This window comes from Passer domesticus, chromosome 6 (assembly GCF_036417665.1).
Source record: "Passer domesticus isolate bPasDom1 chromosome 6, bPasDom1.hap1, whole genome shotgun sequence".
Taxonomy (NCBI): domain Eukaryota; kingdom Metazoa; phylum Chordata; class Aves; order Passeriformes; family Passeridae; genus Passer; species Passer domesticus.
This window is the reverse complement of record NC_087479.1, coordinates 24281995-24301817: the sequence shown is the minus strand read 5'-3', so window position 1 is coordinate 24301817 and position 19823 is coordinate 24281995. Positions and strand designations below refer to the sequence as shown.

The window sequence follows — 19823 nt, the reverse complement described above, 5'->3', positions numbered from 1 at the left end:
CATTCTTCTGTTTAAGTTACCTTTGGTCTTGAGGTATAAAACTATTACTGCAGTTTTCCACATTCAAATGCTCAGTCTCCAGAGGGAGCTGCCTGCTGGATCCCACTGGGCTGGGCACAAAGCCTTATCAACAAGGGCTGGCTCTGCCACCCTCACCCCTCACAGGTAGCACCTCACTGGCACGAACAGCCTTTTTAGCTGCCTTTTATTACTCACAAAGAAAATGTTGCTTAGTGTGAGTTGGGATGACAGAGTTGGGCCCTTGATGAACAAAGAGTCCAGGATTATCATTCCAAAAAGCCCCCTGAGGCCTGTATCAAGCGTTATTAACCACTGATGCAGCACATAGCATTATTTTGTAGGCTTAAGTGGGATTTCAGTGGTATATTGGGTCTTGTGTCTGTGTAGGTGTAAATTTTGCCCTCTGTTATTTTATTTTATAGATAGCTGCTACCATTTTCCTTTTACATTGTTGCTTAAATCTCTTTCAAAGGTACAATATCTTAATCCACTACTACGGGTTTTTTTTTTCCTTCTGATAAAGAATAAATTTGAAAATCCACATATGACTGAAACAAAAGGCAAACAAGCTCTGCATGGTGTGTATTTGGTGAGGAATACCTCATTTGGATGATTTCAGTCATCATTCGTTTGAAAAGCAGAAACTATGATTGTTAAGCCTCATTATTTTCAATGAAGCCTGACAGTTTCAAGGTTAAACAGAAGACAGCTACTTTCATCCCAGTGGTATTTCTCTTCAAACATGGGCAGCTTTTCACTGACTTGTTCTGCTGTGGTGTGCAGTGCCATTGCTTGGTCACAGAGTGGTGCACATCTAAACCCAGTTGCAGGACAGTGTGTAAGCTGTGACATCCAACTTGTGTTTCCCCAAAAGGAGCCTCAATTACTGAAGTCATTCCCCCCCGCCACCCCCCGCCTTGTATAAGCCACACAATATTTCTTTTTAACTGAACAGTGATTTAAATAAGCCATGATCTCAGATTTTACAGGTTTTATGCTGTCTCCCAGAAAAACAATTTTCAGCCCAAACCTTCTGTTTGTCCAAACAGTTTGAAATGTTTCTCCAGTGCTTTTATGTCTCTGAAGTACATTAGAGAGGGTGCTAGTGTGAAAGAGGCCTCCAGCAAGAGTTAAAATGGCTGAGAAAGCTGCTGTGCTTCTGAAATACACATGCTAGTGAAAGGGGACTAATTGCCATTGCTTCCTGAAATTGCACATGGACTCACAGCAGTTCTAACAGGGAAACTTCTCAATGAGAGAGGCTGACAAAACTGCCTGATCAGTAACTGAGTCAAAATCCTTAGAACTCAAAAAACATTGATGTATCCATCAATGTGAGAAAAGTGAGAAAGTGAGAAAACTTCCAGGAGCAAATACCTTGTGAAATCCCTGACTTTATACTTACATGGACTGACAGCATTGAGTTATGGCTGTTTGGGTGCTTCCTCTATAAAGACAAAGTGAAGTAGATGTTATTTTACAAAACCAGGGGGAAACGCACTAGTTGGTTAAGAAGGAAAAGTGACTATTGGAAAACTGAAGGGAGAGGAGCAGTTTTTTAGCAGTTGCTACCTAAGCAGCAGTTCTTTACCTGTGCATTCATTCCCTCAGAGTCCCTGTGGAACAGCTAGAACAAGCTGAACTTTCCACATACTTTTTCTGCTGTCTGATGATTACATTTGGGTGGTGAATTCTTAATCTCATTTCAGGAATTAAGTCACCTAGTGAGTACAATGAAAGGTGTAGCTTCATCGTGCTTGGTGGTTCCTGGAAAACAAGAGTGTTTCAATACGTACCAAGCACATTAGTCATGACTTGTGGCAATCAGTCCATGTTGACTAGTTTACGTGCACTGAAGTTACTAATGCATTCATGAGATAAAATGCGTTTTGCAATTTTGATAAAGCTGTGTTATTTTTATTTCCTATCTGCATTTCTCATGTTGTATAATTATTTTTTTTAATTGACTTTCAAGATAAGAAAAAAATAGTCAACTTTGTAACAATGAATACAGCTATTTGAACCTACAGCCCTGTTTATCCGTTGTGGAAGCTGTGTGTATAATATTCTGGACATGGCTCTGAAAGTGTTCTGCTACACACAGTGTCTGCTTTTATACAGATAGTTTATTTGTGGGAGAGTTTTCATTGAAGGACACCATAAAATACAGATAAATTGAAGAAATAGCTTAAATACATGATTTCTGGAATGCTGAAGATAAATGTGTGTAGATACAAAATTATGAACAAATTTAGTCCTTTGGATTTGTCTACATACTTTAACAAAAGAAAGATCAAATTAAGCCAGTGAGATTGAACATGTTTATAGTGCTTGTGCCTTAAAGCTAAGAGGATTGGGCAACTCTGTCCTACTTACTTAGACTGTTAATTTTGCTGTAGTTGTATTGACACAAAAATCACACAGGCCACGTTCAAAATATCATCATCTACATCCTCAGAATCTTGGCTTGTTGAGTATTTTGAAAAAGTTTTTGCATAAAACACATCAGCTTTTAGACATAAATTTATAAATTGGACAGTAAAAGTATCAGTTTGATAATGGGCAAGATGTTATTTAAGGGGAAACAATCATTAAGTGCTACATTTAACAAGAGTCATGGACAGTTCATATTTTTAAAAGTGTAAAAATTAATTGTCTTGCTTACACCAAAGAGTATATTGTACCACAGGATTGCTGCAGAGGGTTTTGTGTTAATGCCATACAGGGACCTCAGATACTCCATGCACTACAAAGGAAAAGTGACTTGATATATATCACTGACTGCAGATGGGTTGGGTTGTAGGTTAAAAAGTTTTTCGCAAGTTGTCTGCATTTTCCCTTAATGTCTGTCTTTTACAGTAGTGCTTTGTTTCTGAGCGTGACCACCACCAGGACAGCTTGGTTCAGTGCAAACACTGTCTCTTTCAGCCAGAACATTCCTAACATTAGCTTCCTTTTTTTTTCTCTCCTCTCCCTCTCCCCTGCCCCCTCTCAGGTTGGAAAGGCTGGTGGACGTCCTGAGGAAGAAGGTTGGAGCAGGGACCATTAGGACCGTGATCTGATTGAAAGCTGTAGTCTAAGGAAGCTTTCACATCTGGTGACCAGGCTGCTTCATTCAGCACTGTGTAAACACTGAAGCCTTAACTTAGCAAACAGTTGTTAGAAGTGGGACACTCCAGCGACATTCCAAGCTGAGATAAAATCAAATCATAAATGTTTAACTACTTTGCTGCTGAGTTCTGTGATTTGTTAAAATGTTTCACTGCAAACATGTGTTTGTTTTTAACCAAATGCATTGTGGCACGGCGTATTGTGAAAAATTATGTAGATGCTTATTTTAACAGTCTGTCCTCTCCATGTTAGACTATAGTCTGCTGTAAGGCACAGCATGGTCATTTTTTTAAATACTGCGGGCTTCAGGTTCAAAATGCTGCAAAGCAGTTTCAACATTTAAGGTCCCTTATTTTATTTGTGAGGCTGCAAATAGTCCAGTATTTGTATGTTAAATATATTAGTTGATAAAGTAGGTTCACGTTCAAGAAATATCTCTGGCTGGTATATTGGATATTTTTTCCTCCTTACTCATAGCCCATTGAATTGCAGGTAGTAACTGTGGCTACATCAAAGGGCAGGATAAATGTATACCTTTATACAACAGTTGAGTAACTTCTGCTAGTACATGGCATTTTCAGTGTACATTAAAAAGAAATTTACATTTAGGTTTCACTAGGAGTACAGCTTAAAAAATTACAACATGAAAGCCTTATGACACTGTACAATATCTCAGACAGTGGAGAAAGTTTCCTGTATTGTTTTTAGTCACTCCTCTGTCCTTTTAAATGAGGGAAAAGCTCTCAGATTTCAGAAAGCACCTTCTAAATTAAAAATTCACCTCTTCAGTGTTTGCCTCTTCTCATCCCATTCCTACAAGCCTCTGATTGCCGTGCAGTGCAGGAGTACCATCCAGGCTGGGTTTGAGGCTAAACTGTCAATCCTCAGCTTTTTGTACTCATGAAGTACCCTAGGACTTAAAGGCTGAAGCATAGAATCTGACAGGGAGGGGAGAAACTGAGGGCTGAGGAGGAATTTGAGGTACACAGACATTATAAACTCTAAGATACATTACAGTTGAACTTAGAGTTATGTTTGTGACCCAGCCATCTCCCTGTATGAACAGTCAGGCCAGTACTCATATAATCCTGCTCAAGAAAGCAGCTGTAATCTCTGAGAACTCCAAACTCAATAAAGAATCTCAGCAACCAGCTGGGCTTTAGTGTCTCCTAAGGACCAGCCAACTCAGGCAAGGTGGGTGTAACTCCTGAGGCTTCCACTTGTTCTGCTTTGCTTTATGTTTAATGTTGTTACATGGTCTTGCCTCTTAATGCTTGCTTGTTCAGATGTTGTGATAGTGCCGTCTCTCTGAAGAAAATGAAATTTTAGTTTTAGGTGTAGAGAGAGACATTTTAATGTCTGTTTTTTCTTTCAAACACTTAAATGTTAAACCTTCTTCATCTACAGACCTAAGCCCCTCCTAGTTTCAGTTGACCAAACCTAACCTCTTGCAGGGAGATAAGTAGCATCCCTCCAAGCCACATTTACCCAAGTCACTTCCAGAAACTTCTGAAGTGCTCCTTTTTGACCTTTGGTCAATCCTAAGATAGCCAGTGAGTCTGGAGCCTCTCCCCCACACCTATTCAGTGGGAAGAAATTTTAATGCTTCCAAACCAGAGGATTGCCACCCCCCGGATTCCAACCCCTTCACCATCTCCCGTGTGCTGCTGTTCAGCTCTTTGGGTGACTCAACAGCTCTTTGTCCTACTGTCCTCACTGAGCTTTGTGCACAAAGTGGGTGACAAGATCTCCTGAGCTGTCAGTGCTATTGAACCATTTCTGCTGTAAGGAGGTAGTAAGGAAGAAATAAAGACAAAAATGTAAGGACTACCATGCTGTGCTAGACCAAAGCCCGGACTGCCTTTGACAATAACAAATAGAAGATGCCTAGGAAAGGGCATAAAGTTAGGCCAGCTCTAGTGACCACTCTCCCAACTGGTGTCCCAGCAATTTGTTAGTTAGAGGCTTTCTAAGCCAGACGTGGTGTCTTTGTATTTAGCAACATTTTTTCATGGCCTGTTTTTTTTAATCCATTAAAATTGTTTGCATCTACTTGTTCCTTTCACAAGGTCTTATGAAGTTAATGATGCATTGAGTGAAAAAATACTTCCTTTTCTCTTGTGAACCAGCTCTATTCATTTGCTATCTCCTAGTTTTTGTATGAGAGAAATGGTGAGGAACCATTCCCTGTTCATATTTCCATGTCCCATGTGATTGTACATATTTGGCATCATTTCCCCAGCTTTTCCAGAGAGAACCCCTAGTCTCATTTAATGGATCTGTCCTGTGTTTTTAATTGGCCTTGTCATACTAATCTGTTTTTTTTCCAGCTCTGCAGTGTTTTTACCGAGATGCAACACGGTTTGTGCCTAGTGTTCAAGATATAGACAAAATGTGACTTTAATGGTTGTCATAATGATGTTGTCTGTTTTTTTCTCTGTGCTATTTGTAACCATTTTCAGCATTGAACTTGCTTTATGACAGATTATTTATTGGTATTCATATTTCTGTAGTAAAATGACTACTCTAGATCCCTTCCTCAGTTGTAATGTTCAGCTCAGAGTTCATTATAGCCTGTATGAAGACAGAACTGTTTTCTGAATAACACAGCATTTATGGGTACTGAATGTCACCTGTTGTTTTAGCATTCCTTGGTGACCATGAGCTCTTATTCCATCTCTTCTCACAGCTCCTCTTTAATACTCACAATATCAAAGTATCATCAGCATCTCCATGCTGAATATGGTAATATGAAATACTGCCATCTCCAAATTAACCCCCTCTTCAAGGTGATTTCTTAGTTAAGTTAAACATGGCCTCTGGGACAAAGATCCCTGTAGGGCAATAAGGTAGCTTTTCCTTCACTGTGAGAATGAAACATTTATTCTTACACATTGTTTTAATTTAACTTTGAAGTACTTATTTTTCAGTGTAAAAGTATTAGTTATTGCTAGGTAGCTTTTATGAGGAAGTTGTTTGCTACTTTGAAAATGCAAGTTTACTAAATCAGGGCTTGTGTGCCATGCATGAATGTGCTACGTTCCTCCTTCCCCTTGGAGTGTGAAGAGCTCCTCACCTTTCCCCAAGTATTTCTGTGTCCAAGTGAATAATCCTGTGAATGCAGGCTTCCTACAGCCAGACTGTTTGACCTCCAGCCTCTTGTGTCCATTGGCTTTGTTTGGAAAAGTAGAATGGGCCATGCAAAAGCCATCTAGCAGGCTTGATGTCAGATACATCTGATTGCAGGTAATACTTGATTTGGTAAAATTAACTTACAGTTTTGCTCCATAATTTTCCTTTTGACACATTATACCCAAGGTATAAGACTCTGTCTTTTGTCTTGCACCAGGCAGCCTGGAATTCAGTGATAATTTTGGTTAGCATGTTTTGTCATAAATGACAAATGTGGATAAATGTATTCTCTTTGTAATTAATTCAGATGTGTTGATTTTTAAAATTCAGCTGGAAATGTTTTTATTCTTCGGGAAGGATCATGGGAAATTTTTTATGTTGAGAGTAGAAAGATTCAAAAACAGTTGAGTTCTCCCTCTTCCTTGCTAACAACCTGGTGTGTGGTCTTTGGCAAATTCCTTAGTGACTGTCGTTAAAGGTATGCAGTCCCTGAAGAGGTTCCCGGGCTCCTCCAGGGTGTTTGCAAAAGTATCTATGTGGTTAATGTCAAAACACTTTCACTTCTTCACCTGCTGAAGTGAGCAGCATAAATCACATAGGTCTGGTGGTGGAGGCCCAGCCTTTAGTGCCCTCAGCAGAACTTCTGGTCCTGTTGAGCCCAGCCTAACTTTAGCCTCTCAGTGTAATGAGGGCAGGAAATCTGCTCTGGTCAGTAGAAAGAGGCGATAACGACAACAGGGGTTAATGGGCTTATCATATGGTTTATTCATTGAGAACTGATTGGTGCCTGAGCAGAGCTCTGAAAGTGAAAAGAAGCCTGCTCTCATACATCAGACAAATGCAATTGTCACTTCTGTCCTAATATATGTGAGAAAGATGAGATTGCATCCGATTATATACCAGGAGTAGCAATTCATTTCCCTCTGATGGAAAAACAGTTAATGATGAAAGGTGGCTCACCATAGGTGAATCTTATGGTGACAGCTGTAATTACTGGTCAAATTAGGGTCCCTGCTGTCCTGAATAGAAGAGGTACTCAGAAACGTTCTTCCCCTGTGAGATTTTGTGTCTTTCTCTTGATGATCCTGCAGCACGTTATGCACTGGGAGCCATTTCTGGTATATGCCAGGGTAAAATATGTAAATAGCATCATGTTGGCTCGGGATAAGAGCATTATTAATGCTTTTCAGCACTGTAATTATATTCCTAGTAAGCCTTCCTTAAGCCCTCACTAATTAACAATATTGTGACAAATCAACTTTAACAGAAAAGAACTGTGGACCTTTAGTCTTTTAGTACTATTTTTCATGCAGCCCACAGCTGAAAACTGGTGGCATGGCTTTCTGTACTAGTGTTGGGAAAACTGCTGATATGGAAAAGTTTAATGCCAGCTCAGTCTTGTTAGTGGAGTCCTGTAGCTGAATTTGTTTGGTTCCTCTTTAAATACATTCATGGCAAAGTAAAATTCATTAGTTAATCATTAATGTTAAGGAATATTAAATATTTTATAAATAAGCTATCATATTGAAATGATTTGGTGATGTCAGTATGTTGTCATGTACACATTTATTTATTTGTTTATTCCAAGTCAGGAATATTTTACAAGATTGACTTTATATATAGTCTTACCAGGTGTTGTGACATCTTTAATCCATGTACACAAATGAACTTACTATCTAAATGTCAGGATTTCTCTGTGCCTTTATTTCTTTCAATTAGAATAAGGCTGTTGGTTTTCTTCTTGTTAACTTCTACTGCTGAAGATTTTCCTCCCATGCAAGAATCAGCTGTGAGGCACATGAAAATCACTGCTGGGCAGTTTCTCTTGCTGTGATTACAGTGTTACATGGGCTGACTCTTATCACTGCAACATTTCACATCAGATCTGCAGAACTGGACTTTCTCTGTTTGTTCTTCTCATGCATTGGTAAATAAAATGTATTCACAAGTTCAAAAAGACAAAGTAGTGTTCTCATATTAGGTCGATTATAAGTCAGCTGTTGAGCTTCAGTGTTCTAAACATTTCATTCTTCAGTTTTGTTGGGAGCCCACGTGTTCTGGGAGGCTTTTAAACAAATACTTGAAATGGTTGAAAGATTTACATTGCCAGTGCCTAGCTAAATATGTAGTCTTTAGAAAAGACATGGTTTATTTTGGCACCATTTGACAAACTCAAATATTTTAAACATTTGTTAAGTTTGAGCTTGCACATTTGAACTAAAAGTTTGCATTCCAAAATTGCATCTCAGGTTACCTGTCTCTCTCTCTTTTGTATTTTATAATCCTTTATTAAAATAGTCTACAAAAGAAGTTGGGTACAGATTGTGTTTTTTTATTGTTAATTATAAAATATTATCATTAAAAATCAATTTCAAGGTAATATGTACCTGGTAACTCTATTCAACTAAATGTCAGAAATACAAAGCCAGAAGTGTTTTCAGAATTTAGGATTTTGTGTTAGTAGCCAAGACTTCATTGTAAAATTAATGGAACACCGTAATAGTAGGATCAAATCCTGCAATGCTTTTCTCTTAGTCTTACTATATACTGTGATGTGTAAGTACTGACTTTGCTGGTGAGTGCAAAGCCAGGCAATAAAAAAAGCTATGAAATAGAACTGCTTGAGGAAAAGGAAAAGCAGTCTTTGACTTGGAATTGATTTTCTTTTCCTTCCTTTGTCAGAAAGGAGGAGCAAGGGCAATGTTTAGTCCAATTGAAAAAAAAAAATCAAGACTAAACAAAAAAAATAAAAACACAAACCCCAAAAAAACAGCATCCAAAAGAACACCACTTTTATTTTCTTTGAAGTTTTAACCTGCAACTTGTACTGAAGTATAAAAAGTTGAGAATTTATTCACTGAAGTCACCATATTTTGTTCAAACCTGCCAACCCCCGTTCACGATCCTGAGCACACCGTTACAGTGGTGTTCGTGCTCTGGCACATTGCCCGGGCGGCTGCCAGCTGCAAAGGGTCACACTCCTTTCTCAGAAGCTGTCCTCAGGGGGAGTTGGGCATGTTCCCTCACGGTGACCTCAGGCCAAAGGTCCATGCAGTGCCACGTTAACAGAAATTCATCATGGTTTGAACAGCTCCTGAACATGATAGATGCAGATCCATTCTCGTATGGTAAAACAGAAATATAACCAATAGAATTGGTCACAATTGGTTCCCAGTGGCCATGAAAATAAAAGGTTAGGATTGCCCTTGCAGAATACATGACACAAATTTGTGATGATTCATATTCTCACATGAATATGCACGCTACATTTCACGCACTGTTTAACAATATAGTGGTTTCCCAAAGAATTCAAAGGATGGAAACAGTTTTATTTGTTCATTAATAAATGTTAACAGAACTGATTTCAGTAACAAACTTACAAAAAAAATCAAAACATTAAGATGCAAAAATGAAGAGCTACTTTGGTAGTACTCTTAATTAATTGTCTGAAGCCACAGGACTTTGTTCATGATTATTTGACTCACTGATGTGGTGCCCCTATTTCACAGGTTTTATGATCAAGGAGATAAACATCTCAAAAATAAGTCTATGAGAAATGAGGCTGCTGCAGTGGATGTATATTTAGATGTACTCTTTAGATGTACTATTTAGAATCAAGATTTCACATATGTCTAAGAAAAATCAAAAAGTTAATTCATTTCTTCACTAGAAATAAAATAACAAACAGTATGGTCTTCATCAATAAAACCATCCCATTTGATACTTTAATTGGGTCTATAAAATTAATAGGGCTTTGTGTCTTCCACTTTAGACAGGGTACATTTTGCCTCACCCCTAAAAATCTATCAGTGTTTGGAATACAAGATAATAATTAAATTTTGAGCAGAACACCAAAAAGAATTGGGTGAAATCCAAATATGCATGTGTGGAAGCTTTGCCTGCTTGTGTGGAAGCTTTGCCTGCTTCAGACACAGAAGAGGAGAAAAGTTGCTAAAATGAGTGACAGAAATACTTTGCTATGCTTACATATGGAGTTTTAAAACTTTACAGAAGTCAAAGCAAGACATAGCTGTTTAATATTTGAAAGTAGATGTCTCAATAAGGTTAAAGTTTATATGTCAGCATAAGGCTAAGAAATTATTTAAAATCTGGTTGTTTTCATTTTTTTCACTAAATTTGTGTTTGATAGAACAAGCTACCTTGGTTCTAAATTTCAAACAAAGCATGTCTAATTAACACTTACCTGGTTTTGTCAGTAGATAATCAGCATGAGAATCACCAGTGTCCCCTCTGCTTCTGTTGTCCTATTGCTAAGGTTTTCTCCATATAGGCAGGACACAAAAAAGTTGTATTAAAATACTAAATGTTGCATTTCATTTAGTAGGATCTGAACCCTTCTACAATTTTCATCAATCGATCTCAGAACACATTTAAAAGAAAATTTAATAGTGTTTTGTACCTAAATTGGCAGAAGTGCCTAAACGAACATTTGACTACATGACTGGCCAGGTGTTGGGCAACTCTGTTTAGGAAGGCAGTGGCAAGCAGCTTGAGGGGCTCTTTTTCAATGGACCAGGCTGATGGCTACTAGGAATGTCTGGAAGATCTAGTCCTTGCTAATTTAGAGCTCTCAGAGATTCATTCTCAGCTCTCCAAGATAATCAGTTGCCACTGTATGAATAAAAACAAGGGCCCTGTCTATAGCAAAGTTCTCATTTGGTGTAATTTATTTGCTCAGTAGTTGTTTTAAGACAACCTATAAAGTCATATCAGCAACAAATTTTATATATACAAAAGGAATCTTGTAGTCTTTAACAAAAATACTATCCCTGTTGGACTGCTTTGGGAACTAATATTTGGCTGCTGTGCCAAAAATCTGGAAAAATCTCTGCAACTGTGTACCTCTTCCATGGACTATACTGGAGAGTCAATGAAACTGAATTGTACCATCCTAATTTACTTTGGGTTTTTGCTCTTGTGAATTGCAGCAATGTTCAGCTGTGCAGAAGGGCAAGTGGCTCCCTTGGAGACAAACAGGAACCTGTGGAGTTTCAGGGCATCTGAAGATACATGAAGATATGTGAAAATGAACGGATTTCTAGGGGATCTGTTGTGGGGAGTGGAGCTCAGGTTATTGTGATCTTAGGGCCAGACTGTTCCCACAAGGGATATCATCATCCTGTGGGGACAGCTGTGTTGTGAGCAGTAACTGAGTTGCTGCAGCAGCACGATGAAGGTGGTGATGTCTCTTCTGCTGGCTACACAACCCACATTGCCCCTTCCCCAGGCGTGCAGGATTCCTTGCCTGGTGCACACATGCACTGGTGTGCCTACACGCACTGCCCAGACAGAGATCCTCACTTGGGCCGTCAGACCATCTCACTGCTTGGGCCCAGACATCTCCTATACTAATGTTTTTCCCTAATTCAACAGGTCCCCATGAAAGGCAGCCAGATAAGTATTGATCGGGCCAGCTGTGGCCAGGAGGGGAGGGGCTGTATGTGCCGGTCAAGTGGGCAAAGGGAAAGAGAGGTCAGGACAGAAAGGGAGGCAGGAAAGGTAGAGGTGACCGTGCTTTGCAGAACTTGGTACGGTCTTGAGATTCTGTCTGGCTGTGTGCTCCCAGGAGACAGGGAACCACTGGCCTGCATTTCCACAGAGAACTGGAAGCCAGTTTTTGATACCACACCCAGGCTTGCCAACAACCAACGCCTGACTGTGCCCAATGTCATCTCTGATTTACACAGGCAATCAGATCTCAGCCTGTCATTCACAGAATCTGCTTGTTGGACTACTTTCGGTGTTTCTGTACATCCTTGCTAGAGTGAGGAACCTATCACAGATGCATTAACCAGGGCTGTGCTTAGCTGGCAGCTGCACCTCTGCTGGAAGAGCTGAGACTGAGGCTGAATTATCAGGTCAGGCAGTGCAGGAGAAGCAGACCCCTAGAGCTAAAAGATAGCATGTAGCCCTCCCAGCCAACTGTTGTACCTTTGGAGCTGGCTCCACAGAAATCCCTGGGCTGGGCTGCCTGGTGGCAGGCGGTAGAATCACATTTCTCAGTTTTGTGTCATTTCTGTGGGATTCTGAGTGCATTGAGACTGCTCTGGGACATGAACCAAGCACAGAAAGTGAAGCCAGATGGGAGAGTGGCTTTTAAAATACACCCTCAACATAAAGAAAACACAACTGTAGATGCATCCTGAGTGAAATTTACCTCACGAATTTGCTCTTCAGAGATATCTGTCTGCTTGGCCTTTTGCACAGAACAGGGCTTGCTCCCACATTCTGTCTGCGTACGGGACTAACTGCACCTGTTTGTAGTATTCTGGGACTGCAGTTTACTCTCCTCCTGAGAGCCTGAAGTGCAGGAGAAGCAAGGACAAAGATGTACAAACTCACCCTGCAATGTGTTAGGCAAAGGCTTGGGTAAGGGCTGTGCTGCCAGTGTGCAGGGATATGTGTGGACAGTGAGAGGGACTGCTCATATCTGCACAGCTGCAGCACCAAACCTTTGAGTACAGCAACAACCACCATAGCACATACTGGAATGAAGGTCAGGAAGGTTTGCAGCTTTGCTCTTCTTTGATCACATAATGGAGAAACTCAGCTCAATTGCTTTTCAAGCAGTTAAATGCCAGGCTTGCTCCACGTTTTACCTGTCTGCTGAGGATAATTTTATTTCCCCAAAGCTCTAACATCCACTAGAGTAAGACTCTTATAAATCTGAGCTACTTGTGCCTAAAGAAAATGCACTTCATCAGTGGGTGTTTTTATGAAATCCCACAATACTTTTCTTAATAGTCCTACATAGCAAACCCACAACTGCCTGTTGTAACAATCCACCCTGATTTCCAGTAATGGCATTATCCTTGTAATTTTCCATTCATTGAAATCTGGTCTGCAAATGACCAACTTTGCATGTTACGAGGTGCTTTCTCCAGAACTTTACCCTCACACAGCCTCATTTCCTGTACAGCCAACTATTTCTCTTGAGTGACCTGCTACCTACTATCTCATTAAAAGTCTGTTTTTTTTCAGTGCTATTAACATTTTATCCTTTTAGAGCTCTTCCAAAACCACCTGCTGCAGGTGTCTGACTAGGTGCTATGACTATTGCTTTCCACTAGTAGTAAAGCAAGCTGAGGTCTGGCAGGCTGAACCACATATTACCCTCTTGACCCAGGATGTGTAGGAGATATACCACCACCTGTCACAGGCATGTCCTGTTCCCTCCTTCTGCCCCACCCCCTGCTTGCAAAACCTGTAAGTTATGTCTTTAGTTCCTATTCAGTTACTCTTTTACCTAAATGATTGGTATACAGCACAGGTATCTAGCTAGCTGCCATGTCAATTTATGGTGATTATAATATGTGCATGTAGTATATTTCAACCCAAAGAAAAAAATTTTAAAAGCTTGAAAAGCTATTACACATCATAAATGTGAGAAGCCCTATAGACCTAAAGTACCAGGCCTTCAGGTGGAACTACAAATGTGTGGGGAATTGCAGATCCGTGATGAAGGACTCCACAGATGATCTGTTGAACTTGTTTTCTAGTTTCTCTTATTTCAGCTTCAGACCTATGGGTCTCGTTATGCTTCCTTTTCCTGAGAACTCAAAGAGCAATTAACTACCCCAAATCCTTCCCCATTTTGGTATCTGGAGACCATGAACAGATTGCCATCAATCTTCTTTTGGATAAACCAAACGGGAGAGTTTACGATATCACTTATCAGGTATTGCTCAGATAGTAAGGCATTTCTAATTCTTGGACACGCAGATGCTTCACTTGTACACAACACCCTTCTTCTGCATTCAGATATGGTCTATATAGAGCTGATTTTTGTGCACATTCCTGATTTCAAGGAGCATGCTCGTTCTCTAATGCACAGCATCACCCCAGGACCTTGTGCTTGATGTCCTAGACAGCCCTTCAGAGTACGTATATTTCCATTCCTCTCTAAGAATTTCTGGATGTGGAAAAGACTAGAGAGAAAACTATCTGAGACAGAAAACAGTAATAAAAGAGTAATACAAAAAAAAAAGGGTAGTAAAACAGATTTAGGAAGCTCATTTCAGTGAACTCTGCTTCATTAATACTGATGCCTACATCCTGGATTTTTGTTGCTATAAATCTTGCCCAATAGGGAAAGAAATATATCCCTGTCACAACCATGTGAAAGTCAGAATTGCTGAAGCCAAGTAGATATCTTGTAAGGCTGCTGAAAAAAAAAAACCCAAAGTGATTGTGTAGTTAATCTTGTTGGTTTAGTTGTGTTCCATGGTGATTTTAATTATACTGTAATTTGAGCTGTGTCAAAGGATGGTAAGAATAGTGGCTGGGTAGAGGTTAGTGGAATGTCAATGGAAAGAAGTGATTTGGGGGGCAGATGTGATGGGCTGGAATATTGCTGTGCTCCCAGAGTGGGGGTGAGGCTGTTCTTGGCATGAGTATGACAGGGAGGGAGCAAAGCCAAGAGGCAGTTAGGGCTGGCAGGAAGGGATGACAGTTGCTGAGTAGGAAAAGTTATACAGCACTGTTCATGAAAAGGGGGTGAGAAACACGGCACTGATGTTGGTTAAGAAGGAGGAGGTCAAAAATAGGACTCAAATATGTGGGGAAGGATATCACAGGAGCAAAACTGCAGAGCTGAATACCAGCACTGAGTATCACCTTCCCTAGCAGGCACTTCTCATCTGTGAGGCTGAACCCTAAATTCACTTGACTTTTGTTCTATCTGACGGCAGTCTCTGCCCTCATGGCTGGAAAAGTATCCAGCTGGTAACTTAACTTTGGAGTCCATCAACAATTTGATCATCAGCTGCGTTTGATGATCAGCTATGGCACTGATGGACTCTAAGCTACTGCTGTTCAATTAAGCCATGTTTTGTGCTCTGCAGCACTTAAATGTTGTTTAGGTGGATTGACATGGAATAGCACTGGTTTTTGACCAAAGTATTCCTATGTTAACACACTGCTTAAAATACACCCAACACAGCTGCCTTGGACTGCACAGCCATAGGACACGTGAAGCAATCATTCTCAAATCCCTGCTGCAGCCTTCTAATGGTAATGAGGAGCTACTGAGGGTTAATATCAAGCACTCATTGTACTGGTAGGCCAAAATATTTCATTTTGGTAGGGGAAAAGATATAAAATTCATGAAACAAAGGCTGTCTTTTGTGGGTTTGTGTTGTGTACTGTGTATGGGGCACATAGGTCTTTCAGCTGAGGGAGAAATAGTAGCTTGTGCTGGCATATAACATTTTTTGATATCTCATGTACCTTTAAAGACAAGAGCAGTCACAGGGAGGACAAATGCCCCTGAGCATGGCAGAACTGACTGCTTCTCTCTAGTTAGAGAGCAGGCTGTGGGACGAGGTTCTGTGTACTCCTCTGAGAGCCAGGAACTCCCCTATAACAAACTTGTACTATCTCACAGGATCAAGACCACAGATTTCCCCATTGATTTTCAAGTGCTCTTGTCATACCAAAGAAAATCCAGCATTAAATGTGTGCCACCTTTGCCCCTGCACTTTGGGGAGGTCTTATCACAGGAGAGACCACGTTTCTGCTTTCAGGTTTTGGGAGGACACAGAATCTGTTGCACTTTCTTACAGGGCCCTGAAACACCAGCTCTAAAGCAAAAAGTAATGATAGATTGCAAAATAAATTCTGTGAAGTTTGCTTTGTGAAGAAGCTGATCCAGCTTTTTTTTCCTTTTTACTTTTCTTCACCACTCCAACAAAAGCAGGTCTAAGAGTAGCTACCTGGAAGCCCTGTTGCATTTTCCTTTAGTTACAGCACCAGGCTTCATAGATTTAATAGAAAAATTCATATTCTAGTTCCTTCTGTTACATACTTGCGTAGATTAGATGTTAATATGCCTTTTTTACAAGGGTAAAGGTAATGATTTCTGAGCCACACAAATCAGGTATGTCATTTTAGTAAAAATTACTTGAATTCTGTGTATTATTTCCATAATCCCTTTTCCCACTCCTGTATATCAGCATTTTTTCTGTATAGACTCTGTGGCATGTAAGTGGTCCTGCTTTTGCTATAGCCATTTCTTGACAACAGGATCAATCCTGCTCCTGCCAGGTGCTGAAACTGCTGAACTGGCTTTGGCTGAATAAAAGCTGTGGGTGCGACACAGGCAGCTCTTGGCTCCCCTCTGTGGAATGCTACATTTGTATTAACATGTATCTTTCTTTGTGATTTTTTTTTTTAACTGAAAATGATGGCCTTTAAAACCTCTTCCTGGAGAGAGAGAGAGAGAGAGAGAGAGAGAGAGAGAGAGAGAGAGATTGAGAGAGGAAAAAAAAAATACACTCCCCTTGGAATTTAACCTTAATTTGAACCAAGATCAGTGAAAGAAAAGCACTTTCGTGCATTGTTCACCAGCTCCACCCAGCCAGCCCCTTATCTAACCTGAGTCTCTATTGCCTATAGCTTTGTAACTTTTGCAGTGGTGCTCTCCACATGCTCTTACATGCTTTGAAACCAACCTGGAGACACTGTGACATTATAATACCAAGAAACACTAGCGATCCCATTTTGCAAATCCTTAGACTGCACAGTGCAGCAGCAGGGACTGTCCTTCCACAAGTTTATAAAGGGCCTAGTGTGTATGGCAAATAAACAGCAGTGGCTATTTCTGTCCCCTGGCAAAGGTGACAGCAGCTTCTGAAGCCCCTGACTCAGCCTCTCTGCACTCCCCAAACCAGGAGATTTTTAAACATAAGTAGCTCTTCATTTCAAGCTGGTTCCTTGGACTTCTTTTGCCTTTTAGAGGGAAGCAGACAGCCCTTGATTTGCATGACATCAGCTTGAGGTCAAATTCAGCCTTAAACACACACATAAAAAAGCAAGCTTCCTTGTTTGCTGTTCAGAGGCGGACTTCCACTGTATGTCTCCTGTTGTCTGCACTGGGGGCAACAGCCAGTAGATTGCTTTCCTATTACTTTTTACTTCCTAGAAAAGGCAGACAGCTGCTCCAGGTGTGGTCCACCCTCATGTTGTCCCCTAACCCCTATCAGCCATCTGCTCCCTGCAGTCATCATGCCTTTCCTGGCACCCCTCTGTTCTCCTGACTTGTGACCACATGGTCCACTTTCCCCTGCTTACAGTCTGCTTTATATCCCTTCCTTCCACGTCCTCAGTCTTTCTTCCAAGCCCTCATTGCTCATTATTCTCATCTCTGCCTCTGTGATTCTCTGCAGTCACAGGCCACCTCCCTGGTTGTCCAGGGTCTTTGAGCCTGAATTCCCCACACTCACAACCCCTTGCGCTAAGTGCTGCCTCCCTTCACCTGCCTGCAGATGAGGCAGACATCTGGCTGAGGACAATGTCCAGTGCCACCCCTGCTAGCAAAATAGTGTCCATCATCTAGGGAGAAACTCCTTAAAACTGAAGGCAGGAATCAGACATTCACAATGCCTTTTTGAAATAAAGACCAAATACTGTGCAGCTCAGAAGAGGAGAATACTGTTAAATGCACCAGTGGCTTGCCATGTAACCTCCCTCATTTTAACAACTGCTGTCTGCTTTTCTTTTAAAGAGGTGTTATGAAAAATGCCTTTTGTTTTTGTTCTAGATAGCCTTGTAATAAAACTCTTCAAGGAAATACTTGACTATAGCACTGTTATTGCAATCCTCGAGTGTTTGAAGGACCCCTTGGAAAGAGTGTCAACCAGGAGACAGGACAGAGGAAGCAGGAAAAGTCAAAATAAGAAATATGAAGGAGACACGGTCAAGCATGAATCATTTCTTTTGGTTGAGACTGCAGCAAGATCAGATTTCACATCCACCCTCGACGGGACTGGCATTTTCACACACACGACAAACCTGTTGGCATGGAGGTGGCTTGATTTCATGATTATAACAGGGGCCATTGGCATATATTTAAGCCCGACTTAGATAAGGGCTACTGGGGGAGGGGGCACTCTTCCATTTATTTTGAGAAAACCACAGATCAGAAGAACAGTTAAAAAATAAGTAAATAACCTTCCAGGCCGGTAGGCAGTTTTAGTGGATGCCCACCCGCCAGGGAACTGCGTCCCCGGCGGCTCGGCGGTGGCTGGGAGCGCAGGCGGCCCCGGGGCAGCGAGGCTGCCGCAGCCCCGCGGGGGGAGCGCGGGGGAGGCGGCTCCGCGCCCCGGGGCCGCCGCCGGGTGCCTCCAGCTCGCTCCAGGGTTCGCTCCAGGGAAGAGGAGGAGGAAGAGGAAGAGTAAATCCCCCGGCGTGCGGACGCGCTCCAGCCGCTGCCCGCCGTGAGGGGATTCCCTGACCGGGCGCTGCCTGCGGCTCTGGGCCCGAGCTGGCTCAGCAGCCGGATCTGGCGGGGCGGCGGCACCGAACCCGTGCTCGTAGGAGCTGTGTGCGTGTGGCTTCCAACGCCTATGCCGAGCCCCCAGCACTCTGCAGCGGCAGGGCTGGAGGGGAGCAGCCCCTCGGCCCGCCGCTAGCCCTGCCCGCAGTCCCGGCCGCAGCGGCCCCGTCCCGGGCCGTCGTCGGAAGCCCCACACACGCGGGGCCGTGAATGCCCGCGGGGCGGGGAGGCGGAAATCCCCCGTGGGCGGCGTGCGGGTCCGCCCGGGGCGCCAGGCCGCGGCAGCGCCCGGGAGCCGCCCCGCCCGGAGGGGCCGCGGCAGGCTCGGGGAGCGGCGCGGCGCTGAGGGAGGGCCGGGCGGCGCGGCCCGCTGCCCGCCGCGAGGGCAAACGTCTGGTCCGCCCCGGCTCTAATTCCTCCTCTGAGCGTGTCGAGGCGCCCCTGTGTTTTGTAAGCCGAGCAATAAATTTGTAATTAAAGCGGTGTTATATTGGAAAAACTTTTTTTTTTTTTCCCTACGTAGATCTTTAATTTTCTAAGTGTCCCGCTCCCTCATTCCGGCTCAGGCTGAACCTGTGCCAAACCGCAAAGCCTATAGAGCACAGGTCCTTGCAGCTGAGAAGAGCTCTAGCCTGTGTCTTCAGGAAATTAAAGAGCTCTGTGTCCTCGTGTGTCTGTGTATTGACTATTTTCATAGGGGTTTAGCTGTGGTTTGCAGCTCAATATTGAAAGGCGTTATTGATACTTTGAGGGGAAAATTGAGAAAAAATATTTTTCCTCTTTTTTTTTAATGTTTTCTCTGTGGTTTTCCCTCTTCTTAATTTTTTTCCTTACTAATGTTACTGGCATGGGAACAGCACTGTCATACTTCACCTCATCAACGTGTGCTGTGTATTTGTTGCAGTCTGGAGGATCTGACTCCTAAGAATTATTTAATCCCAAATACATATATTTTGATTATTTGTTCTTAGATTTCCCAGTCACAAATGATTCACCTGGTTAAGTACAGTGACCTCTCTCCTTCTGAAATTACAAATTAAAAAAGGTATTACTCCTTTCCATGCATATCTTATCTGATTAATATATACCATAGCTTTTATTCTATTCCAGCATTTCTAGTATGAAGGCAATATATACATATTTATGACTTAGAAAACATATTAATATATATTAAAGTCTTACTTGTTACCAGAAATTTAAAAGAGTTTGCAAACCTTTAAGCCAGCACAGTAAACTGAAATGTTCCGGCTTCTCAGTTGAATAT

At 41.8% G+C, this 19823-nt stretch overlaps 1 protein-coding gene across 9 annotated transcripts in view; it reads left to right on the top strand.

Moving 5' to 3' along the window:
- The window catches only part of MIPOL1 (mirror-image polydactyly 1), a 189200-nt gene extending 180693 nt beyond the window's left edge, over nt 1-8507 (top strand). For all 9 annotated transcript variants that reach the window (XM_064423914.1, XM_064423911.1, XM_064423912.1 and 6 more), the window contains one exon: nt 3017-8507. In XM_064423914.1, coding sequence (XP_064279984.1) covers nt 3017-3083 — 67 coding nt within the window. In that variant the 3' untranslated portion in view covers nt 3084-8507. The remainder of the gene's footprint in view (nt 1-3016) is intronic.
- The last annotated feature ends 11316 nt before the right edge of the window (nt 8508-19823 follow it).